This window comes from Babylonia areolata, chromosome 1 (assembly GCF_041734735.1).
Source record: "Babylonia areolata isolate BAREFJ2019XMU chromosome 1, ASM4173473v1, whole genome shotgun sequence".
In the NCBI taxonomy this organism is placed as follows: Eukaryota; Metazoa; Mollusca; class Gastropoda; order Neogastropoda; family Buccinidae; genus Babylonia; species Babylonia areolata.
In genome coordinates, this window is record NC_134876.1 from 7,540,631 (window position 1) to 7,568,130 (window position 27,500).

General features: G+C 46.4%; 1 protein-coding gene across 1 annotated transcript in view; it reads right to left on the bottom strand.

Annotated features, from left to right (window-relative positions):
• Window positions 1-5,392: 5,392 nt before the first annotated feature.
• The window catches only part of LOC143302160 (fascin-2-like), a 26,590-nt gene continuing 4,482 nt past the window's right edge, over window positions 5,393-27,500 (bottom strand). The window contains exons 2-4 of the mRNA XM_076616738.1: window positions 12,609-12,768; window positions 10,883-11,190; window positions 5,393-9,265 (exon numbers count right to left, since the gene is read on the bottom strand). Of these exons, the coding sequence (XP_076472853.1) occupies window positions 9,048-9,265; window positions 10,883-11,190; window positions 12,609-12,768 (686 nt within the window). The 3' untranslated portion in view covers window positions 5,393-9,047. The remainder of the gene's footprint in view (window positions 9,266-10,882; window positions 11,191-12,608; window positions 12,769-27,500) is intronic.

A 27,500-nucleotide genomic window follows, 5' to 3' on the forward strand; every position in this document is an offset into this window, starting at 1 on the left:
GACCCAGCCGTCTCCACAACGAAGGCTGGATGACCAGACAGATCCGGAAAGCCAGACAGTTAGGGGAGGCGACTCTAACATCCTGTCATTATAAATCAACACGCAAGCGGTTAGGTCTGACTTCGTCGCCATAATTGGGAAACCTTCGATTCGCTGTACAAAATCTTTTGCCATTTCATTAAGAAGAAAAAAAGATTAAAAATATATATATATATAAAGGGGGAGGTGACTGTCTGTTCAAAGACCTAGAAAGCATAAGCTGTCCTTGATATGCATACGTGTAGCTTCTACCCCCATGGGAATGCCGGGGGTCTTTCAGTATAAATAGCATCCCTGCCTTCTGGAAATTCTGTGCTAGAAATTTCCTCTTTTCTATCACTCTCTTTGTTTCTGCCTGTTTTCTTTCTTCACTGTTGTCTCCTTTTTCTGCCTTCCCAGTCCATTCCCTTTTCTTTTTTTAAGCAAGCCTTGATACTTTGTTCTCTTTTCCGCAGTCTATGGTGTACTATCTGTGCTGTTTTGCTCTGGCGATTAGGTAGTGAGATGTAAACACTGAGATTGGCACTAGCTGCCCATTCTGCAGTGTTATTTGCCTACATGGCCTTTTAAATTTATTTTTTGTTTGGCTTGGAAGTATTGTTTGCTTTTCTCCTTTTTTACGATTTTTTGTAATCTGGGGATTACAGATTAAAGCGGAAGGGCTGGCGTCCTCAGCATGGTCTAGTCTTATTTGCCATCAAGAGCTAAATGGTCGGGGTACTGTTTCATGAACTGCGTTTTGTGGGTTTGTCTTAGTGTTGTTGGTTTTTTTTTTTTTTATTTTAACTGTGACAGTTTTGTGTTGACGCGGTTAAGCATGTGTATGGTTTGACAGTCCTGATATGGCCATGTGCGGTCGGCTGGGACTATAAGCAGTAAGAATAAGAATAAATAAGAATTCTGTTTTTCTGTCTGAAATAGCAAGACAGCAAGGCAAGATTCTGTGAAAGGATGTCAGGGACTTCTGCTTTCAAAAACAGCACTTGACATCTGCTTTTAAAAGGGCGCTAGACTCCTTCTTTCAGAAAGGGCATTGAACAGAAAGGGACTGAATGTATCTTCTTTCAGAAAGGGCACTGGACAGAAAGGAAATAAATGTATCTTCTTTCAGAAAGGGCACTGGACAGAATGGGACTGAATATATCTTCTTTCAGAAAGGGCACTGAACAGAAAGGGCACTGGACAGAAAGGGAATAAATGTATCTTCTTTCAGAAAGGGCACTGGACAGAAAGGGACTGAATGTATCTTCTTTCAGAAAGGGCACTGGACAAAAAAGAAATAAATGTATCTTCTTTCAGAAAGGGCACTGAACAGAAAGGGCACTGGACAGAAAGGGAATAAATGTATCTTCTTTCAGAAAGGGCACTGGACAGAAAGGGACTGAATGTATCTTCTTTCAGAAAGGGCACTGGACAGAAAGGAAATGAATGTATCTTCTTTCAGAAAGGGCACTGGACAGAAAGGAAATGAATGTATCTTCTTTCAGAAAGGGCACTGAACAGAAAGGAAATAAATGTATCTTCTTTCAGAAAGGGCACTGAACAGAAAGTGACTGAATGTATCTTCTTTCAGAAAGGGCACTGAACAGAAAGGAAATAAATGTATCTTCTTTCAGAAAGGGCACTGAACAGAAAGTGACTGAATGTATCTTCTTTCAGAAAGGGCACTGAACAGAAAGGGCACTGAACAGAAAGGAAATAAATGTATCTTCTTTCAGAAAGGGCACTGAACAGAAAGGAAATAAATGTATCTTCTTTCAGAAAGGGCACTGGAGAGGGGGAAAAACAGACGTTATTACAAAGGGCACCAGACAGAAAGATGTGTATCTAAAAGCAGGGCACTAGGGTAAAGAAAAATAAAACAGAATTGTATTTTCTGGCACCAGCGAGGCCAATTCCCCCGGCGTGACAATGCGTGCCATTTCCGTCGTCGCCACGATCAAAGAACGACAGCACTCAGCAGAGTGGTGGGAACAGAGAACTCCCATCGCCTCCCCCCCCCCCCTCGCCCCGCCCTCCCTTCTAACCCTCCCCCAACTCCTCCTTCAACTTCCCAGCACGGCTGTGCACAGAACCGGGGATTCCAGAGATCTGGGGATGGGTCTGAAAGAAGATCGATCGGTGAAGGAACCTGTCGCGCGCTCTGAACTTCCTGGTGGTGCTTCACTTTGGATTAGTATTTATTCATGTTGTGCACGCGCGCGCACACACACACACACACACACACGCACACACACAGGAGCTTTCGGCGTGCGTGCGGTCGCGGCACAGGCAAGAGCGAATGCATGCACGTACAGTGCAGGCAATATATCGATCTCATCCTCTATGCAGCGGGAAAAAAAGGAGAAGAAAGGGGGAAAAAAAAAAAGATTGCGGAATGATTCCAGACGTGCAGCAGCCTCTTTTACGGGGTTGGGGTTTTTTGTTTTTTTCACCTTTTTTTTTTTTATTTTAATTTTTTTTTTTACTCCCAGCTCCGCCGAAGTTGTGCTTATAGCGATCATACCATTCTTGTCCTTTGGCAGGCCTTGTGGAAGTCAGTGATGCTGGCTTTTTCTGTTCTATTTGTGTCCTGGGTATCGCTCCATTGATCTTTTTTGTCACTTGATGGCCGGTTTTTGTTTTTGTTTTTCTTTTTTTTGTTTTTTCCGGGTCTGGTGACTGCGTTGACTGACGTCAGAGGGTTGGTGAGAGTGACATTTTTGCTGTTGGATGACGTCAGTTGAGTTTATTTGTGTTAAACGGATTGTTCGTGAGTTAATTTGTGTAAAATGAATTGTTTATTTCTCTTTATTTCTGTGTGGGCTCGGCTTGTGTTCATCATAAAATGAACGCATTTTACCAGCGTCTTGGACGCTGTGCAGTCATGTGTTGTTTTCCTATTGCACAGTAGCGCGAGTTAAGGATGCTGTGTGACATAACAATAATTATTATTAGATAATGATCATTATTAGACCAAAAAAAAAAAAAAAAAAAAGAAAGAAAAGAAAAAAGAAGAGACCCCCCCCCCCCCCCCCCCAAAAAAAAGCAACAACAAAAAACCACCATCAAAAAATCCCACAAAAACTTGAATCGTTTCTATTTCGGCCCACAAAGTTCAGACACAACTAAAACAAAAATTCCGTGCTTTCCGAATAGCGTGACTGAAGCACAGCTTACTAAGTGCACTTGTGTCTGTTACGTGACTCACAAAGTGAACATGATAAGAGACGGACGGAGGGAACGAAGGAAGTAACGACGTTTTATTTAAAAAAAAAATCATTATTCGACACGGAGGAATGTAATGGCAACAATGCAGCATAAAACAATTTATAATAGATTCTCTACGCCTCGGCTTCTAGTCATCATGACTAAACGACCTCAACGATAGTTTCACACACACACACACGCACACTCACACACACACGCACACACACACACACACACACACACACGCACGCACACACACACACACACACACACACACACACGGTCGATGACATATAAGCTGAAGCACACGAAAGAGTTCGAAGGGCCAGTCATTTTGGACACTCGATCGGAAAATCCAAAGGCGTGTCTAAGATAACATTTTTATTCCACTCGAGTGGCTGACTGCGATTATAAGATGTTCCAAGAAATGCGTGTGGTTTTGTTAATTAAGAATTGATGACGAGAGCTTTCTCCGAAAGTGTGCTACACAGGGCTGAAAAGAAACAGGAAAACAAAACCTGAAAGATAATCTCGATTTCGTGACCGATGTCTTTTCCGCTGACAAAGCTTTGTGTTATGCAGACTAGAAAGAATACGTTGTTGAAAAGTTCTGACTATATTACATATTTTCAATCATTAAAGCTGACACTATGTATGTATTGCGTCGTTTTTTTGTTTTTTGTTTTGTTGTTGTTGTTGTTTTTTGACGTTCCATTTTTCTTAGAGTTGGGGTGGACACATAAAATCATTGTTAGCTGTGTTTTCAGTCTGACCCAAATTGCAGTAGTAGTTGAGATTCGGCTGAAGAAACAGTGAGGGTATCCCCACCACTATTGTCCCTTCCGCACCTGCGTGCACTAACACACACACACACACACACACACACACACACACACACACTGGCACACACAGAGAATAAAATGAGAAGAGAAAGCGTTCATCAAACCAATATGATCTGCTTCCGCGGACAAACGAATAATAAAATATCGATAGGAAAGCCATCCAGACAGATGGTTCACATCTGGTGGACCTTTGTCACGTTTGGCCAGCCACACTCACGTGAACTTGGCTTTTTGCTGCCTCATGGTCATACCCTGTCGATAATAAACTTCTGTTCACCCTTGAGTTCATAATATGTCCCAGCCGACATGGTTTGTATCGACGGCAGCTCCACGCGACCATGGTTTTGAAGAAATAGATGGTCTTGTTCCCATGACAACCGGTGGCTTTTACCGTGGCACAAGACTTGATGATTGCCCAAGTCAAAGAGGGCGTAACGGAGCTGGGTCAAAAGATTTCCTTCGCACAGCGTTGTCTTCGGATTCGTCAACAGACGACTGTGTGTGTGTGTGTGTGTGTGTGTGTGTGTGTGTGTGTGTGTGTATGCGTTCGTGCGTGCGTGAGTGTCGGCCCGTGTCTGTGTTTGCAAGTGTTTTTGTACTTGTGGGTGCGCGCGCGCTTGATTGTTTGTGTGTGTGTGTGTGTGTGTGTGTGTGTGTGTGTGCGTGCGTGTGCGTTCGTTAGTTCGTGTCGGTCTGTGTCTGTGTTTGCAAGTATTTCTGTACTTGTGGGTGTGCGCGCGCTTGTGTGTGTGTGTGTGTGTGTGTGTGTGCATTCGTGCGCGCGCGCGTGTATGTCCGTCCCATCCCTAATGATAAGTGTCTGCCCTTTGTGAAGGACATACAGTATTGATGTTGGATGGCCGCGGAATGTGACTGTTATGTCTGTCGTGGAGCGCTACACGCCATTCACACAGTGTGATGGACCCGCCGACCAGGGAAGAGAGAAGAACGGAAAGTCAGCTGGAGAGACATTGAAGGGTGTGGCAGTCCTGCTGGTGACACCACTCTGGCCTCGTTGGCAAAATACGTGTTGCGGATTGTGTGCGTGTATGTTTTGTGTGTGTTTATGTGTATGTTGTGCGTGCGTGCGTGCGAGTTGTGTGTGTTGTTGTTGTCATTTGTGTGTGTGTGTGTGTGTGTGTGTGTGTGTAAGAGAGAGAGAGAGGAAGGGGGCGAATAGTGTGTATGCCTGTGTATTGCTTTTCAATGTAAGCTGACTGTAGTGCATGCGCACTCTTCTTTCTTGCCTCATCTTTCACTTTACTCTCTCTCTCTCTCTCTTACTCATAGACACCACATTCGCACAAACACACGCGTAGTGGAAAAGTTCAAAAGCCTTTATTCTTTACAGGAAAAACAAAACAGAAAGCAAGAAAATCCTTTTGAATACAGGCTCCACAGTTATCGGCTGGGAGCTTCGCCCATCTTCACTTCACAAGTCAACAGTAGAGATGGATAGAGAGATTCAGAGAAAGCGAGTCATGCTTGGAAGCATCTTGAACGGTCTGTACATACAGATGAATGTTGCAGATAAGCGAACTTTGCCCAGCGCTCTCTCTCTCACTTTCTATCGCTCTTTCTCTCACGCACACGTACACGCTCACATTCCGTCTTGTGTTCCAACACAAAATTTCATTTCTCTTTCTCACACCTCTCGATACCAGTCACATAGAAGCGTACAACACACCACACACCCCGCACGCGCCTTTTACTTTTATATTAAACACTTTCGCTTATTCGAGGGCTCACAAGTTCATGTCTGGAGCGTGGACATCGTGACTGATACATCAACCCGAGTAAATGCAGAGATTAAAGCCGGTGCTGATGTGTGACGAGATACAGATCTTTGATCTATAATTGCAAAATACAACCCAACTTTCGGATCCGATGACCCAATTTCTCCCACCTTCCCCAGTCTGCAATCCGTTCAGCCCGTTCTGTCGGCAACCAGACAGCATCAATGACACACAAACACGATAATAATGTCGGGAATGGTTGTCGAAGTGGGGGGTGGGGTGATTCTCATTGACAAATCAGGTGCGAAGACTGGCAGCAATAACCGGCCTCACATATTAATTAATGTGACCACCTGACTGGACTGACACAACTCGTGGTTGCATATATTTGTTTCTATTATTACAGATGCTTATATAGACAAATGACAAACCCGGCCTGAAGACTGCTGGCCACAGTGGTGGTGGGGCTGGCGGTGCAGTCAACAATGTGCTGCTAGAGTATACCTCAGGTAAAACCCTGTGTTCTCATTCTTAACATTCTGCACACAAACGAAACTTAAAAAACTCAACCCACTCCTAGATAATAATAATAATAATAATGGATCGTTCAGTCAAGACTTCTACACAGCAAACATTCTTAATTGTGGGGCCTGTCGATTTCTCATGTCATTTCTCGTCGGCATCTGGTGGGATTTTGAGCGCAATGAAATATTCTCATCATCACAAGTTTTCAACAATCTAAAATGCCGTTTTCCCTTAAATTTATACAACAGAAAATGTTTAAGCGTGCACACATTTCATGTAACAGTAAATCTGACTCTTACTCATCAACTGAAAGCTCAACTGACTGTGCGCTGTTGTTTTGTATGATCGCCTACGATGTTGTCGAAACAAATGCCAAAAGAGGCACCCCCCATCACGTGAAGCATCAATGTCAACGTTACACAATGATCCACGTTACAGCAAACAGAAGTGAGCAATAGTGACTTTGGTCCCTGTTGGAACAGAGCAGTATACGTGTTGAGTCTCAGGCCCACAATCCTGTCAAGGAACGCTGAAAACACGTGATGAGCACGAGGTGAAAAAAAAAAAAGGAAAAAAAAAGCTCCTCTTAACGGACACATGCCACCTTATACTCAACGAGGCATTTACATCATTTATAAATACATGAATGACAAAAAAATGTAAACGTACAACACCTCATGACAAAAGTAAAACACCACAGTTATTTTCTATGGTTCACAAATACATATCTTTAAATTCCAATACATATTACTTGTTCTACACTCTACAGTTTCAACAGCATACATTCCTGAATAGCATGTACCTCAGAAAACAACAACTTTTACAAGAAACTATCAGACAAACACAGTAATCGCTAAAAGCTTTGCTTGCAATACACACTGAAAGAAACGAGGCAAAAGGCAGAAGCCAGACTGCGGAAAAAAAGGTCAGCCAGATATTCTGAAGGCAGTATAATGAACACAGGGAGGCACACGTGAGTGCTCGCAGAGAACGCCTACATGAATCAAACACACTGAGTGCCTTGAACCTAATTTTGCAACAATGCAGCCGGAGGTATGAACCAGAATTCAAAAGTTGACAGAAATCAACTCCTGCAGTATGTGTACATAGATATATATGTGCTACACTGCCGCACAAAACAATCAGATCACATTCATGACCGAAATCGACAAACAAAATATACACATATCCATTTCTGGTTGGGAAAAAAATGGAATTAAAAATCATGACACAATTCCCGTGAGGGGAAATTTGTCTGATCATGAGAGAGACAAAAGACACTCAATACTTCATCAGAACTGGTGTGGATTTCAAAAGCAACACATGGACGCAGCATATTTTGCTGTTGGTTGGCAACACAGTTTGAATATCTAAATATTTCTTTTAGCAAGTTACCAAATCAGAAGAACGAAGAGACTGGATTGAAAAGATTTACATTTGCTAATCAAACAATTGGACTTTTTGTAACCGTAAAAAAACATTTGCAGCTTGTTATAAGTAATGTAGATACACAAAGACAGGAAAAGTCTGCATGGGAAATACTGTCGGTCACACCAGCCTCAGAGTGTGGAAGAACGACAGAACACCCCCCAGTAAAAGGGTAGTAGTTCTGTAATACCATTGATAGCAAACCATGTTCCCTTTCTCTCATGACCTTTCCTTTTCTTTGGCTCCTATTTCGTTGTTCATTTCCTACGTCTATGTCCTCCTCCTCCTCTCCCTGCCCCCAAATCTCTACACACACCCTGCAAAAAACATGAAACTGAAATATTTTTTCCGCTTCCTTTTCCTAGTATAATAAAGCAGAAACGTGTTCATGAAGAGCTGACAACAGATAACACCCGGAAGATGTGATTCAACGTTCTTCGTACACCGAAATCAGTTAGGACTGTTAAGTTACCTTCTGTTCACCCCTCAGACTATATCAGTAAATGAATCCATCTTGAGGGGTTACACTCTTACTTAAATATACTGAGATTAGCAGCTTCTGGCACAACAGAATTAATTTTTGACTTACGTAATTGGTCTTCATGGCATAAAACGTTCTGGACGTACAAAACATTTTGTAGGAATGATGTCCAGTCACATTGACAATACATGTTTCCGCTTCCACGGACTTTGGTATGCCGGTTACAAGACAGTTCAATTCTTAGTAACTTGATTGATGCTTGGAAGCATGATAAAACGTTGAAGCATTGATCTGGACAATATCATTTGCAGCCACGTTGAAGCTACGGCAGATAAATGTGATCAGTCGTTCCTCATTGTTTCACATTATCCGCATCTCGTTTTTGACGATGAAATGTATAAAATACAGGTCTTTTTGACTTCAAACACTAAGCAGAGTTTTCAACTTGATGTCTTCAATTCGCAAGAAAACCCACAGACTTACATAAAAACGAGGAAGAGAAAACACCTAACCAAGATACTGCACTCACATTTTCCAGAATGACGGTCAAATTTCAGCAAGTTCTCTTCCCAGAAAATTCCGCATGTCACATGATTTTACAACAGTTTGCAAAGATGTTTCCCCCCTCAGCAGGTGGTCAGCACTACACAGATCTTTCACCTGACACCCCGACCAAGACAGTCTCCCCCCCGGCCCCCCAAACCCGCACCCCCGTCTCCATGGAGATAGATACATAGATATGTCCTGACATGTCACGGGTGAAACGGTGGTCAAAGACGGTCCTGGAGATGTCCATGATAGACGTCACTAATACTCCCACAGAACGGACGAATCCACTTGCTCGGCGGTGGCTCGGAAGAGTCCATTCTGCTCCCCCTTGATGTAGAAGTACTTGTCGGGGCCGGCCAGGTAGCGGATGGTCAGCTTGCGGTTGTCGCGCACCTGCAGCTGGAACTTGGACTTGTTGGACCCGTCAGCCACCACGCTGCCGTCATCCCTCACTGACCAGTACTGATCGTTGCTGGCTGAAACATGAAAGGTGATGATAATAATACCATAAGTCATCAATAGATACCGATCATTTGACATGTGCACACAGCAGCAAAGAAAGAAGAAATGTGCAAACACAAATTAGATTTTATTCAAGACTGGCATAGCCTCTTTAATCCTAAACAAGCCACACAGAACACATGGACAATACAGAACGAAACACATGGTTGCCTCGGTGGTTTTTCAACCGGAAATTAACAATAGATACTAATAAGAATAAAATTAAAAAAAACATCATAATAATAATGATGATGGTAGTAATAACAAATAATAATGATAATAATAAGAAGAAGGAGAAGAAATAATGAGAACAAATAATAATAATAGAAGAAGGAAAAGTAGGAGGAAGGCGGGGAGGAGGCGGAGAGGATGTGAGTTTTAGAATAAGTAAGGGTTTTAGGTCCTACGCCGCTCCCCCAAATCCCTCACCCCTCCCATCCCTATCCCTACTCTGTGACTGAAAGCAGTCCTTCGAGCGAAGAAGAGTGAAGGAACAGACAGTGGCTTCATGCTCCAGTGAACAACCAACGACAGAATACTGGATATTTAACGTGCCAGTGCACCGTTACCAGCGTGAAAAGCGGACGCGGAAAGGGTTTTCAACTTGGGCAACACACTTTCCTCCCTCTCTCTCTCTGTGTAACGCCAGCCTGCAGCCGCCTCCAACCCCCTCCCCCCCACCCCGACTCCTCCCTCTCTCTCTCTCTCCACAGAGCCAACTGTGACTACCCTGCTTCCAAACATGTCGGTAGCCAATTAATGTTTGTGGGTGGGGGTGGGGGGTGGAGGGGGGGAGAGGGGGAAGCCCAAACAACGAACAGTCGCCAGCTACCAATTTGTATTGGAAAGGCAGATAAATCTGGGGACAGCTGACGAATACAAAATGGATTTCTCTTTCTCTCTCTCTCTCTCTCTCTCTCTTCCAGCCTTCAGCAACATTCACCAGAGAACTGAATTTAAAAAAATAATTTCTTTTTTTTTTTTAATCGTGTAACGCGTGACTTTCTGAACCGCCCACTCTTCGACAACACTGACATGTGTGGGGGTGTATGCACGTGTAATGTGCGCGTGTGACCTGGTTTCAGAATGAAGGGTAATAGATCTCTCTCTCTCTCTCTCTCTCATTCAAGCCCCCAACCCCCCACTCAGTCTGCCCGTCCCCCATCTTACACTTTCCTAGTAACCAGGTATCTGATTAAAGCCGGCTTTTTCTCGCTCTGATCAGAATAATCGCACGGCTGATTTCCGGGCTCCGTTCGTAAGGTAATCGACCCGAAAAGAATAACAGTCCCTGATCAGTGCTCCTTGATCGGAACGCCTAATCCTCTCTTGGAGGCAATGATGTTGAACAATTTTCATTCCGGAACAATGACGGGAGAACGTGTGTGTGTGTGTGTGTGTGTGTGTGTTTGTGCGTGCGTGTGTCCGTGCGTGCCGCCCCCCCCTTCAAATCCCCCGCCCACAACCCAACCCTATACCACCCCCCCAAACCCAACCACCCATAACAACAACCCAACCCACTTCCCGCTCCAGCCCCCAACCCAAAACAACAATAACAACAACACCCCCCCCCCAACCCCCACACCCCTCACCTTTCAGGAAGTACACCCCGGGCTCCTTAGCCACGCTCTCCACGTGGATGACGTCGTAGACGGCGCGGTTGCAGACGACGTCCGTTTTGGGCGGGCCGGGCTTGCAGCCGACGAAGCCGTGGTCCGACTTGAGCACCAGCATGGGTCTGTTGGCCACCTGCACCATGAACCGCTCCTTGTCGCCCACGGCGTCGCTGGAGGCCACCAGGCTGCCCGTGCGCTTGTTGTACACGTAGCTGCCGTTGGCTGCCTTCAGCGTGGCGCTGCCATCCTCCTGCCACTCCAGCTCGAACAGCGTTCGGGGTCCGCTGTTGGGTGGTGTGGGTGGTGTGGGGTTGGGGGTGGAGGGAGGGAAGGGGGGGAGAAAGAATGAGAAAGGAATGAGTACACACAGACATACAGAGAGAGAGAGAGAGAGAGAGAGAGAGAGAGAGAGAGAGAGAGAGAATTCGAGAGTACGAATGGTTTATTCAGTAGAGGCCTTTGCCCCTTGACACAGAGGGAGAGAGAGAGACACACACATATATATATATATAATATTAGACAGACCGACAGACATAGACATAATATCATATTGTTACAGATCCAAATGATAGTGACAAACACCGATACATAGAAAATAAATATAGACAAATAGAAATGATTGTCTCAGACTGATATGAAGACGCGGACAGACAGACTGACAGGTTGATAAGTAGACAGACAGACAGATATAGACAGATAGACAGACAGACAAGCATACACACAACAAAACAAATAATAGATTGATAAGAAGGTACAGACAGACAGACAAATAGACAGGCAGGCATGCGCGTCACACCCCCCCCACCACACACACACTGTTTACATCAACTTTGGTGATAAAAGACCACGATTGACGACTGCGACTCTAAACATCAGCAGGTTTAAACCCCAGTTTTGGATACCTTGGGTTCTCAAGGTAGTGGCATTTTCATAGCCTTAGTTTGCTTTGCCTTCGACAAGACTTAGTCGATGATGTCATTTACTAACGGCAACTGCCGTTCGATTTCCTGCCTGCCACTGTCGCCCCGGCAATCATGTTCTAAAAACCCGAGTCACACCGGATTTGTGTTAATGCCTGTTTGTTGAAAGCAATGTCTGATCTCATTTTGTCTCGTGCTCATGCCTCCCTTTCTCTCTCCTCTCTTTGTGTGTGTGTGTGTGTGTGTGTGTGTGTGTGTGTGTGTGTGTGTGAGCGCGAGTGTGCTGCACGCAGTATATGCGCACACCATGGTAGCTATTACTTTAAATGTCACCCAACAGTCTCACCCAATACATGTATATGCTAATTGATCATAACAGTCATACATGCATGCCAAACTACCGCGATCGCTCAGAGAGAGACAGAGACAGAGAGGGACAGGGAGAGACAGAGACAGAGAGAGAGAGAGAGAGGGGGGGGGGGGTCTGCGGGGGGCAGGAAGGGTGAAGGAGAGAGGAATGAATTAGAAAGCGAGGAGAAGAAAAAATGAAACCGGCACAGACACAAACAGACCAGACAATGAGAAAAAACAACTTATTCACTCATAGCCACGTTCCTTCCCACACACCGATGATCACATTCACAGCAAAGAAATGCACGAAGAACTCGAGAGCGTGGATCAAGACCTTAACCCTGAACAACCTGATCGTGAGGGCGTGAAGACAACAGGTTCGTTATCAAAACTCCACTCCATCGAGCAGGTGGGGAAGACTCAACACTCACATGTCTGTGCTGTCGGCCTGAATGCCGCCCTGCGAGTCCTCCAGTGACCAGTACTTGTTGTCCACTGTGCGGAAGGCCCACTTGCCGCTCGGCGGGTCAAACTCCATCTGAAAGATCTCCTTGTCGCTCTCTTCTTCCTGGTTCGCCGACACGTCCACGCCTGTGTGCGACAGAGAAAAAGAACTAATATAATCACGTGGGTGGGGGTGTGGGGTGTGGGGGGGAGGGTGGGGGTTAGCTCGTTCAGACACCATTTATTTCTATAATATCCACCCCATTGACACACGCACGCATACAAACACAAGTATGCATGCAAACGCACAGACACAGACACAGACACACACATTCACACACGGGAAGAAGACGAGGGTGCATGAAATATCCGTGTTTACACAACACATACGCAAATATACAATCATTCCATTGACATAAGAAAAAAAAACGAGGGAGGAGAGGTGGTGTGGTTGGGAACAAATACACACACAGAGCGAGAGAGGGGGTGAGATGGAGAACGTACTTTATACGGAAGGTTTTCATGTAAGACACGCAAAGATGCGGATGGATGGACAGGTAAAAGTATCCGTACAAACCGGCAACGAGAGCACGGTTGTGTGTGTCCCCACAAGGTGAACCGCATGAGTGAGGAACCAAAGTGTGTCCGCGATGCCCCTGACACAGCTCATCGGCTCTGAATGTGAGTGCCAGCTTGTCGATATCATCTAACTCGTCATCACTCGTCACTCGTCTTGATCATCTCTCGTCCATCTCCCAGCAAGACGGAGAGAAAGGGGAGCACTCTCGAGTTTGATCGTGAAGCCATCAAGCTACCTTCTTCCCCCGCTCACTAAAAGAAGAAATCCCAGCGTACTGTCAGCTAACATTCTCTACCTTTTTCGCTTCAACAGAAAAAGCAAAAGTGCACATATCGTATGCATTGTCTGGAAAGTTTCCAGACAGTCATTATGTAGAAGTCCCCAGACTAAACGAACAGAGTTACGTTCTCGTTAGCAGCATTTTCTTCACAATCCAGAAAAGCCACTTGTTTATCAGAGGTAAAGGTCATGCTCGTCTGCATCAAGAATGTCAACCAACCACAGAATGTACTTTTAGTTTTAGTCTGTTCGCTTAATTACGCTCAAAGGACTGGCCAAAGTAAGACTTTAGTAAGACACAAGAGAGCAACACAGTGTAATAGCATGCAGTAATAAACCGTTCAATGTCAGTGCAAGTACAGGCACTTTGTCCTCTTGAAACGCTGGCAAGGGCCAAGGAGGGAGTGCTCGTGAGGTAAGTGTTCTCTGTGTGTTGGCACTTTGTGGCGTGATTTCACATCTACGTTTACAGCACAGCATCTGTGTCACCACGCAGCAGCATGCACTGCATCTACTGTGCTCACTGATGCTAATTTTCTCTTTTCTTTCCTCCCCCACCATGTCCCACTGGTTAACTTCAGGTTTCACGTCGACACCGCGCGGGGATAACTATCGATAGGGAACGTGCGGCTGGGGAGAGGACCTGTCCAACACTTCACTTACGTAAACCAGAAGACCAGGTATTCTGGACTCCAGGCGGGAACTGAACGCATCACCTTCTCGGCGCCAGCTCAGCGCACAACCCACTTAGCTGTACAAACACCATTTCCCGTACACTGTTTCGGCGATTTCTATATCAGGCGATGAGTTGCCGAACATACTATCAGACATACATAAACTACAAAATGAAATTTGAAAAAGTGGGGAAAAAAAGATTTGCAATCCCGCCCCAAATCTCTCTCTCTTTGCCCACTTAGCTATGCAAACACCATTTCCCGTACACTGTTTTGGCAATTTCTATGTCATCAGGCGATGAGCTGCCGAACGTAGGCCATCAATGTCAGGAAGACGCCGCCTTTTACCTTTCCCATTCTGCTGAACATCAGTTTGGCCAGGTAACAAGATCGATTATCCAAGCTAAAACAATCCTCCAAGGTCTTGTTGAGGGAGGGAGACGGAGGGGAAGACCGACAAAAACGATGAACTGACACATTGCAGTACAGACAGGGAAACACCTTGCAGAGACCCAGGCTTTGACACACAACCAACAGACCTCAGCGAACCTAGTTAACAACTCTTCTCTGCTGCGCCCCAATGACTCTTCACGGACTGAAGGGAAAAGAAGAAGAAGATGATTCCGATCAGAATTCTACACTTTGATCTTAACCAAAACGCTGGAAAGCAATAGTATTGCAATAAGAAGTTGGGGGTGGTCATGTGGGTGCTTTCATATATCGGAGGGGTCGCACGCCCAGGTGTTTATACGGTTCAGGTAGGCTCCACTCCTTGTCCGTTGGACTGGAAAGGGAATACTTCATTGTGCCCGCACTGTCCTGCTGTGCTCGGTCCGTTTGCTTCAATCCCTAGACGTCACTAAGTGCAGTAGTGGTCCCGTGGTTAAAAGCATCTGCCTGGATGCAAGAACTCAAGATCTGATCCCCAAACTGGACACTCGTCCGACTCCCAGCTTCACACCACAAGAGTGAATGAACGGTTGGCAGCTGGACTTTCTGGTGGGTGAAATGCAAAGGATATTTGTACAGCAGGCACAAAAAGTATAAACATTAAGTATAACTGTTCTGATTTGACAGCTAAACCCACACACGCCCCATTTCTTCTGTTCAACCAGAACAAAACCACCGCTATGGAAGAAGCAGTACCATTCAGACTCTTAAGGAACTCGTGGTGTGCTCCTTGTTAGGTCATTATTTTCCCAAGCACATCACATACAAAATACTGTGCACTTGTTTTTAAATCTTCCGCGTATTTAGCAGATGCAGAGCTAATCGTTTCGAATACATTTTCCCAGGCACATCATATACAAAATATTGTGCACTTGTTTTAATCTTCTGCGTATATAGCAGTGTACAATGCTAATTTTTCAAATAGATGTTCTGTAGACCTCGCTAGACCTCTTGGGACAGCGTTCTCTCTCTCTCCTCTCTCTCTCTCTCTGACACAAAACAATGCCTGTTCCAGTGATAATGTGGGTCAGACTAGTGTCACCACTCTCAGCCATCACCACAGCCTGTCAAGCGGGCCAATCACGGCTGTCAAGAGCCCCACTATGGTGAACATCAAGTTCAGCAGGCACTTCTTCCTCATCCAGACCCAGCCCTTAACCCCTAAAGTACGCCACTGGCAGTTATGGCCAACCATTTGACTGCCCCCATCCTTCCCACCTTCCTGGCCGATGGTACCCACCAACACCATCATCGTCTAAACACTTAAACTCAGCACGCAGTATATATAACTGACCCTAAAATGCTGTGGCTATTACGTTGTTAACTCCAAGCATTGCGATATATTACATGCTGTGGCTATGACGTTGTTAACTCCAAGCATTGCGATATATTACATGCTGTGGCTATTACGTTGTTAACTCCAAGCATTGCGATATATTACATGCTGTGGCTATGACGTTGTTAACTCCAAGCATTGCGATATATTACATGCTGTGGCTATGACGTTAACTCCAAGCATTGCGATATATTACATGCTGTGGCTATTACGTTGTTAACTCCAAGCATTGCGATATATTACATGCTGTGGCTATGACGTTGTTAACTCCAAGCATTGCGATATATTACAGTACTAATGACAACGGGGTAATCAATCTCCAATCATAACGACATGTTACCAATATTGATACCCATGCTGACGCACGCGCGAGTCTTTCAGCTAATTCCCTGCATTGGGTCTGATCTGAGTGCTCTGTTCTACTCGTCTGACTAGGTTATGAACGTACCGTGAGGCTACCGCGTTCTTTGTGTGTGTGTGTGTGTGTGTGTGTGTGTGTGTGTGTTAAACGTGTACGTATTGAACGGTTGAAGTTTCGAAACGCAAGCCTGCAAACACTCCCCAAAAACCCGAAGAACACTGATGGGCACACACAAAATGTGCAAGCCACAACAATTTTACATACGTACACATTATTCTCTGCCCCCATCTCCCCCCAGCCCCTCCCACCTCTCTCTATCTCTCTCTCCCTCAAAGAACACTGATTGGCGCACGCAAAATGTGCAAGCCACAACCATTTTACATACGAACACAGATTCTCTGCCCCCATCTCCACCCACCCCCCCTCTCTCTCTCTCTCTCATGGAGGTAGGGGGTGAGATAACTCACTCAATGTTGCACCTGACTTCCCAGAAGCTGACTTGGCAGGTATTTTATGAAGGACTCGTGCTGGGAGTTCAGGCAACGTTCAATGTTGGAAAGGCTGGCCCGCTCGGCACGCCGCCATCATTGGCTCCATTCCCTCTTCCCGCATACACGTTTTACACATACACGTACGCGACGCGCAGGCCGTCCGCGCGCACACACACACGCGCACACACACACACACACACAGACACACACACACACACACACACACACACTTCTATTATTTCCATGCATATGTTTTTTTTCTTGATTCAGTTCTGCTTATCGTTGCGATAGGAGTCACGTTTCGTTTTGTCCATCTGTCTTCCTCGCGCTCACTCCACTTGAGTACGAAAGACAAGGCGAGCGCTCACAAAGAAATGTACAACTATAAGGTCTATGTGCAAATGAGGCAAACAGATAAAACGCAATCATTGTTCATCAAGAGAGAGAGAGAGAGAGAGACTCCAGAGGCTCCCTTGTGGACGGCGTCCTGCAGTTACTCAACGACTTGCACCAGACCGCACAGCAATCAAGCGCTCCATCTTGGGCACACACAACCATTTCATTCCGACATCTCTAATGTCAGCCCCCCCCCCCCCTCCCCCCGCCCCCTCACTCCCCCGTTTCCTTTCCTCCACCACTACACCTCACGGTAAATGCCAGCGGATCGCTGCGTCACTGAGACAGTGCAAAGCGGGGTGGGTGAGCGGGTGGATGGTAAGGAAATGAAGTTGTCGACACGCGCCTCGTATCGTTTGTCTGACGGGAATACCCGTGACGAGGGGAGTGGGAGATACAGTCACCCATCCATCTCAGCAAAGCTGATGAAAGCAAACTGTTGGGGCAGGGATGGTGTCGCGCGCGGGTGAACAGCATCGCAATGGAAGTGCTAAGTGCAATGTGAGTAATTCTTGGCTTTCATCATGCCTCATTGTTCTTCCATTTTGAGTAATTCCGACCCATGTTGGGTCGAGACAAGTTGGCAAGCTCCCCCTCTGATGTCAGTGAAATGATTTTCGGCAACAGGTCGAGAGGGAGAGCGAGAGGCTCGTTCGGGGAGATGTCACACGTATCGATTTCTAAAGATGGAGATAATTGAGCAGTCTGACACGGGCTTTACCTGTAATTGAACGATAGACCAAGGACTGGTCGAAGCGAGACTTAATTACTTCCCTCGGTGTCAGATAATTTCCTTCCAACATCAACAGTGCTTGTGAGTATCTAGTACTGGTACACAGTTCACTGAGATACAGAGAACCGATGATGAATTTCTCTCTCTCTCTCTCTCTCTCTCTCTCTCTCTGTAGCTCAATAAACTTTCAAGCTCCCTAACTTACTAACTAGATATATTTCAGAGATTTTAATGCATTCAGTCCAACAGGACAATGGTCCAGCAACAAGTTTTGCAACAGTTCCATCCGGTGTTACACGTGCATGTTCTTCTTCACAAATAATACTGTTCAACTGTTTCGGCAAATTTAGTTAAGGTTTTCCATGTAACATACTGTTAAAAACGGGTCACGTTTAGTTCTGTCTCATACAGGCAGATTACTTTCAGTAAACATGAACGTATGTATGAAACAATGCACCTATACAGTTCCCTTGTTGATCAGTAAATGTGTGGCCATCCATCGATACTTCAGTCAGTTGAACACTGATAAAGTAACAAAGTTAAAAAAAGTTGCATACTAACAAGAATTCACTATCTGCTGACGTGAAATCATTGCCTTCACTGGTTCACTGATATGTCACTGATCGCAGGGACAACATTTCTGACAACAACAAAAAAGAACCAAACCGAACCAACCAAGCGCAAGTGCAAGCAACCAACTCATGCTGATCGGGACATAAACTGGGCCGTGAAACCTGTTCCCTCTGCCGCTACATTTTGATAACATTGCTGTCGACACTGGGGAAATTCGCGGGAACGGGTAAGATAGAACGATGGAGGCAAAATGATGCTGAAATTTGTTCAGTCTGGCGGAAAGTAGTATCGTCAGGGTCCAACGCTGGCAAAACCATTCGTCTTTACTCATGGAAGTAGTTTATTTGCACGCATGGAGGTAGTTTATTTGCAAGTTCGTTGTGAGCCATGAACTTCTCAGTGTCTGATCACTGCGCCAGACAGATTTTTCTTTCAGATTTCAAGATTTTCAGTATGCTATTTCCGCTCTCATTCATGAATCCTCGCGTCACGCCCAACTAGGTTTTAAAGCAAAGATGATATTTGATGAATAAGTCTGAAAAGTGTCTGCCGAACAACTGACTTGATAATCCTCCTCCTCATCTCTCTCTCTCTCTCTAACGCGCACCACCCAAACATACAACGCACATACACACGAACCCACAAGTTCCAGCAAAATCATTTACATATATAGCTGTCAAACCCTGGGTTGGTTTCACTTGAAAATCATGGCACTGGAAGGCAAGATGAGGAACAGATGTTTATCTTTGACAAAATCAGATGACTGCCACACTGGTTCTGCGTGCATGCACACAGACACACACAGAGACACACGCACAGAGACACACATTCTCTCTCTCTTCTCTCTCGCAAGCAAGCAAGGAAGCAAGCAAGCAAGCAAGCAAACTAGCCAAATGCGGCAGACTGAACGGAAAGTGCTTGGGAAGTGATGTTACGCAGTTCTAAGTCATGCCTGCTGCAGCAACAGAGATAAACGTATCCATTTCCTCCACATGGTGGGCACACACACACACATAGTGCGGACTTCAGTCCTCAAGCTCGAGCAGACCAACATGTCCCGGCAATATGAATGCAATGCCCATGGCTGATATTTTGCTGTTCGTTTTATGCTGTCTTAGCAAACCTTTCGTCAGCCACAGTCCGGCTTACTTGGAAGAATGATTGATATCTTGTACATGTGCTGGAAGAGTTCGCCCTGAAAAAGAACAAGTGACAACATGTATTGAAATGAACTTTTTTTTTTTTTTATCAGAGAGAAAAATAATAACTCTACACAGAGAGAAACCTTGCGCGCGGGAGGCAGGGCACCAGAATCAAAGTAGAAATGTGTGGAGGGGAGGGGGTTACGGGTGTGCATGAAGGAAACGAAACGGACATTCTATTTAGCACGAGTATGGGAGTCGCTGGTGGCGGAGGGGTGAGACGTTACATTTTTTTTAAACGCTGACCAAAATGGGTCTCCCACCACTCAAGCAGGAAGTGGAAGAGACAGGTTTATGAGCCATTCAAATTCCAGTTATGGTCCGTCACGCGAGAGGAACTCCCATAAACTTGAACAGGCTCCAGCGAACACCCCGTGGGAACATTCACTGGCATGGAATGGCCAGGGGTCTGGGTAGGGGAAGGAGGGGGGGGGGTACTAGCACCCCCCCCCCCCCCCCCCGTTCTTTTCCCCCGCCTTTCATTGGTGGCAGAACCCTTCGCTTGGCTGCCTGCTAGCGGGTTCCACTGACTGACCGGCAGCTGTCATTACAGCGGCTAATCGGCTGTTCCTAATTGCTGGTGCTGCTCGCTTGGTTGGTCCATGGAGCGTAACTGGTGGCCGCGTTTTGACACCACAGGGTTGTGACACTCACTCCTCATCTGTCGTCCTTTCGCTTTGTTTCCCTCCCTCCCTCCTCCCCTCCATCTTGACTGATTGACTGACCGATCCATCCATCAATCATTCATTCAACAACGAAGCCAAAAACCAAACACTTAATTCATCAACCAGTCACCCCCGAAAACGGAGTATGGCTGCCTACATGGCGGGGTACAAATAGTCACACACGTAAAAGCCCACTCGTGAACATACGAGTGAACGTGGGAGTTGCAGCCCACGAACAATGAAGGAGAAGAATCAACCAGTCTATCAATACCACAGATCGAAGCGATGTCTAGGCATCAAATATCAAATCGATGTTAACAGAAGCGAGCCTGATACCAAACGGAATGCACAAGTTTTCCATTGGTGTACGTAAATGAGCAGGAACAAAGCTTTGTAACACAGTGCAATGGCGTGAACTACCATGGGATACAGACTGCAGTCTGTAAAATAACACAGACACATAATCCTGTGCTTGAAGGTGTGTGACACCGTAAGCTGCTTCTGTTCCAACCGTCCTGCCGGCCATTCCTTTTTTTTTTTTTTTTCTTTTTTTTTTATAAAATAAATCGTGTTACCTTGTGTTTCGTCTTGCACGTCACGTGGTGCATGCAATACATCATGGTCAAAGCCATGTAATCCTGTTGTTGAGATCAATGTGACGCACGGCCGGTTTGGATGTATGTATGTGTGTGCGTGTGCGTGCGTGCGCGCACATACAACCCTAAGCTGGTTCGACATGAGGTTCGGATTTCCGTGTCCCCCTGATCGACATTCTGAAGATATCCACGTCAACACAGCTCAGTACTGCAGTCACATCAACGGCAACAAGAAGCAATGCACATTGGCTGCAGGTTGTTGTCTCTCCGTTCTCCATTTCACCCATTCGATTTTCCAATACCTGTGTCCCGCGTCATACCTGTCGTAGACTCTCAGAAACACCAACCGTTTCACCCCGGTCTCCTGTGGAAGATCTCTGGCGCTCATTCATACCATCCGTGCAAAACGAACAGTTCTCCACACGATCATAACACGTCGTATGCTCAAGCGCATGAAAAGGATCGGTTAGCCTGTCAGCACCTTTAGGTGATTATCCAACCGAGCCCTTTACTTCTATCATCATTTGAAAGTGAACAGACGTTTATGTGAGGCAGAAGGACCGGGAAGTTGAAATGCATCATTCAGTCACTGAGACAGGCAGTGGTGAAGTCACTGGCTTTGTGCACCACACTTCACCTGAACTCCTTTTCTACTGCTTTCGCAATTCACACTACTGACCTGGCTTTGAAAGCCAACAGAAAGACGTTCACGTCGATTGAAAGGAACGAAGCGTTAAAATCTGGTTTGTCGACACGGCACGGTATGCATGTAATAGAGGGAGTGACATTCATGATATCACGTTTATATCATGATGTTGGGCAACAGAAAAATAGTTTACCTGCAATTACTGGATGACCTTGTGTGTGTGTGTGTGTGTGTGTGTGTGTGTGTGTGTGTGTGTGTGTGTGTGTGTGTGTGTGTGTGTGTGTGTGTGAGTGTGTGTGTGTGTGTGTGTGTGTGTGTACGTGTGTGTGTGTGCGAGTGAGTGAGTGAGTGAGTGAGTGTGTGTGTGTGTGTGTGTGTGCGTGCGTGTGTGTGTGTGTGTGTGTGTGTGTGTGTGTGTGTGTGTGTGTGCGTGTGTGTGTGTGTCCATCATGTGGGCAATATGTTTCTAGTTTTTGCTTTCCGTCTGTCAGCACGTCGCCACTTCCACCAACCGTCTGGTTATTCAAGTCCACCCTTCGGCAAGACCGACTCACACACGGACACACAATGTAGAGATCCGCACGTCTGTAGACATACATGTACACTTTAATCAACCGCCTTTCCTACACCCCCACCCACCTTGCCTGACCCATTAACCGTCACCCCCCCACCCCCCCTCCCGAACAGAACACTAAATAATTCCAGCCATGGCCATCCTCTGCTCATCAGACCCTCACAGGACACAGGTGGAAATGAAGCTCACGCCAGGACAGGGAAGCGCCCAGGAGATAGCAGACAGCATCAATAAGTTATTGAAGAATGCTGGGGAGAGGACTTGGTTATTGTACTGGGCCTTGATCGAACGTCCGCCATCTTGTGGGTGTACAGTGTGCAGGTCTCTTCTCTGCACGAAACTGTGGTGTGGTGTTGCTGTTGGCGTTGTCAGCAGAATGACAGGAAGAAGGAGAGAAGAACTTACACCTGAAGGTTGTCGTTTCCACAAAGTGTAACAATCTCGGCACCGTTTGGCCCAAACTACCACAGACAAGTGAAAGTTCGTGTGACGCAAGAGAACGACAGAGACTGCAAGCTCAAGTACACACGCACACACACACACGCACACACACACACACACACACACACACCATCACTTCCTGTACATTTCAAGCTTGATTTACTTTTTTTTCACCACCCACATTCTGCTCTCCATCCCTCCTCTCCCCCGCCCCCACAGACTGGGTGATGGGTGCAGTCACAGTACTGCACGTCACATGAAGCCGACACGCAAAATTAAGCAACGTAACATCTTTACTTGACTGGCACTGGGCCATTGGCTGCGTGAGTTATGATTCAGACCATTACGGGATTGTTTGGTTTGGTTGGGTGTGTTTGTGGTTTGCCAGTGTGTGTGTGTGTGTGTGTGTGTGTGTGTGTGTGTGTGTTTGTGTTCGTGTGTGTGCAGCCATCATAATTCTTGGAAACAGACATGCACTGTGTGCATGCACCATATCGACAGTAAACAGCCGGATCACGCAGGCATGCATGAAAGCTGGCAGCCAGCTCCAGCAGGCAGGCATGCACACACTGTGTTTGTATAAATAACAATACCAGTATAAATAAATTATATCCAATTTGGTGTCCGTAAATTAACTTGATTTCCGTAAATTAACTTGATTTTCGTAAATTAACTCAGCAACATTAGGGGAGTGGGATGGACGAAGAGAAAGGAGAGAGAAGAGGGGGTGGGGGAAGGGGGACTCGTGTTCTTTGTGATGGATTCATAACCCAGGAAAGTACAAAAGAACGATACAAAAGGGAAAAAACATAAAAAGCCGTGCCGCCGACATGATTCCAATACACTTTATAGGATGGGTGATGTTAGCATGGGTGATGATGGGGTTGGGGATAATGGACAAGCAGTGGGAGATGAGGGGGTGGGGTGGGGTGGGGGGGGGGGTGAGGTAGCGAAAGCAGCAGTAGTGGGTAACGTAGCGATAGGACTTGATGCTGCTCGTGAACCGATTCTCTGAATACTTTAAAACTGATGTTCTTGTTGCTTATAGTCCAGCCGACCGCACAGGGCCATATCAGGACTGTCAAACCATACAAATGCTGAGGAAGCATGTCTATGGACCTGTATTGAACAGGAACAACAGAAACCAAGAAACTGTACGCTTTGACTAACCAAAGACAATGAAGACAAGAGGTCTGAGATCAAATGAACAATGAGACGGGAACAATCTCCTTCTCCACGTCAAAACCAACCAACAGCTTGAGGACGTTCACAAGAATGACATCCACATGGGCCCCCCTCCCCCACCACCGACACTGGGCGTTGCTCTGTACTGACCAACCCCCACACGAACACCCACCAAAACCACCTCCCATGATCCCCCATCACATGACGTGTCTGGAGAAGGAAAAAAATGCTGACAATACACAGCACACGGAAGTACCAGCTATTAGTGTGCACAGCCCATTGACCTCGAGTCTCTGCTTCCGACAAGTGAAGAAGACTGCCGACTTGCATTGTTTGAGACTGGTGTTCACTCACTCACGCACGCACGTATGCACGCACGCGCGCGCGCGCGCATACACACACACATATATATATACACACACAGAGGCACGCATGCGCGCATGTACGCACTCAAACACACACACACACACACACACACACACACAGCCATGGGGACAAGGCGGTGGTGGGTGGGTGGGGGAGGACAGGGGGGGGGATGGAGCCTGGGCAGAAGAGATGGAGAGAAGTTCGTCATGTCTTGTGGTGCGCAAACAATGTGACAGAAAAGTGCATCCCTGTCTCTTTCAAGGCAGTGGTGGTTCTAGTTTTCACACCCAAGGACGGACGCATATTTATCACATATGCATGACGTAAACGAAAAATTGATGTGTATTTGTGTGAGTGCACGTGCGCACTAGTGTGTGTACGCAAGGGTGTGACAGACGTATATATTATATACATGTATCACTCTCTTCTCTCTTCTTGCCTCCTTTCTCTCTTCCTGGCTCTGCTCCTCCCTTCCTCCCAGACCCTCCTCCTCCTCCTCTCTCTCTCCCGTTCCCCTCCCCTCCCGTACCCCCTCCATCTTGCCTGGCTTCTCAGCCAAGCTCCTTCCTCCACTTCCCTTTCCTTTACTTCTGCTACTCGTGGTGAGGCAGGCAGCAGCAGACTGAGAGAGGACTTCCTCAATTTGCCCTCTCCACTCCTAAACAGGTCAGTGGGCCAGACGGGAAAGGAAGGAATAGAAGGCAAGGGCGGGAGGGAGGGGGGGAGGGGAGAGGGAAGAAGAACGGAGACATATATCAAGACAGAGAGACAGACAGACAAACCTGGAGACAGACAGACGGGAAGTGACAGACATGTGATGACACAGAGACAGAGAAAGGCATATAGATATGGGGAGGCAGAGAGAGAGAGAGAGAGAGAGGAGAGAGAGAGAGAGAGAGAGAGAGAGAGAGAGAGAGAGAAAGAGAGAGAGAGAGAACACTACAGAGGCAGGCACACACACACACACACACACACACACACACACACACACACACACACACACACACACACACACACAGACAACCCTAGAGAGAGATGTGGACACTTGTCATTGGCCATGAGATCCTTTTGAAATGGCCACGGTGAATGCGTTAACATATTTACACAGAGACACGGTGACACACAAAATGCGTGAACATATTATTTAGACTGAGAGATAGACATGTAGATAGAGAGAGAGACATATATAGGCACAGAGAGAGAAAGAGAGAGGGGGAGAAAAAGAGAGACAGAAAGCGACAGAGTAGAGAGAGAGAGAGAGAGAGACAGAGAGACAGAGACAGAGACAGACAGACAGAGGGAAAGAGACAGCAAAACTGGCATACTTAAAATTTTAAAGCACGGCGACAGACTGAGGGGACATAGCCGGTTGACTTCCGTGTTCAATACCAAAACGTGCGCGGCAGAGAAGCTTTCATTGCGACAGCCAGAGAAACAGCACGATCGAAAAAACACATCCCGCTCCACCTTCATCCCCGCTACCATGCCCCCCCCCCCCCCCCCCCCACTCGCCCTCCCCCCTCCCCCCATTCCTTCAGCCCAATTCCATTACTGCCCCGCTTACACGCCATTCCCACTCCTTGCTCTCCTACACCCCTAATACCGTTTCAACCCTACCACAACATATGCCACTTTCTTAATACCCCCCCCACCCCCACCCCACAGCCTCGTTCCTCCCTGCCCCCTCTACTTCCGAGACTTTCTTTTTTCTTCTTCTTTGGTTATACATTTTCGGGGAGTCAGTTGGAAATGAACTCGGAGGAAAGTTTAGGTCAGTAATAGCCTAGCTACGTGAATCAGTGGATGAAGATCTATAGCCTAGCTACGTGAACCAGTGGATGAAGATCTATAGCCCAGCTACGTGAACCAGTGGATGAAGATCTATAGCCTAGCTACGTGAACCAGTGGATGAAGATCTATAGGCTAGCTACGTAAACCAGTTGAGACAGGAAGCAGGAAGAAAATCGACATCGTGAATCTTCCCCCTTTCCCGAACACTCCAGTAAAGACACTCTTCTTCGTAATTGCATGTCTTCTGTAAAAGAGGGCGTGTGCAGGGTTCGGTCTGTCTGTCTGTCTGGCAGCTTTCGAACGCGTTGCAGCATACCCACTGTTTTGTTCTGTTTCGATCGGGCGAGTTTGGTTCGCCGATATGCTGATGCCTTCTATGCTGTTAGTAAATTCAGAGTGTCTTCGTCACTCAATCACTTTATTGCGAATGATAAGCAAGGGACTCCCGCGCGAGACAGAGGGGTCATTAAGCACTATGCAAGAAACGTGTTGTCTTTGCTAATCTTATTAATGCGTGGGAAGTGATTTGTCAAGGGGTTAAAAAAAAAAACCCAAAAAAACACACCTGGCATCGGCCATTCGTACTTGAGGGTTGGGGGACGGGGTAGGGCATGTGGTGGAGTGAGGAGTTACGGGGCGAGTCACGACGTGTGTGTTCGTTCTTTAGTTTAACGTCTTTTCACTGTAAGTGATATTAGACGAGGGAAGGAAAAAAATCGAGTGGGAGGAGGGGGAAGGGGGGGGATTACTGTGTATGCATACGAGTAAGTGAAAGTGTGTGTGTGTGTGTGTGTGTGTGTGTGTGTGTGTGTGTGTGTGTGTGAAATTATTGATTTAAGTTTTGTTTAAAAAACAAACAAAAAAACATAACAATATAACATATTTCTAATGAAAAACTAATAACTATAACAGCGAACCAACTGGACTATTTAACAAGGTGTGTGTGTGTGTGTGTGTGTGTGTGTGTGTGTGTGTGTGTGTGACAGACAGACAGAGAGACAGAGACAGAGACAGAGGGGCAGAGAGACAGAGAGAGACGGGCGCAGACAGACAGACAGACAGAGATAGAGATATAGCGAGAGGGAGGGAGGAAGGGAGAGAGACACACAGACAGACAGACAGACAGAGAGACGGAGCCAGAGACGGACGGACAGACAAACGGGCCGACAGAGACAGATAGAGACACGTAAAGAGACTGGGTGAGACAAGAGACAGTGTCAGAGAAATGTTCAGAAAATGATAGAAGGGGACAAGACGGTAGGTGGTGAGAGACAGAATCACAGGGAAGGGGAGACTTTCTCGTTCTTCTTCTTCTTCTGCGTTCACTCGTATGCACACGAGTGGGCTTTTACGTGTATGACCGTTTTTACCCCGCCATGTAGGCAGCCATACTCCGTTTCCGGGGGTGTGCATGCTGGGTATGTTCTTGTTTCCATAACCCACCGAACGCTGACATGGATTACAGGATCTTTAACGTGCGTATTTGATCTTCTGCTTGCATATACACACGAAGGGGGTTCAGGCACTAGCAGGTCTGCAC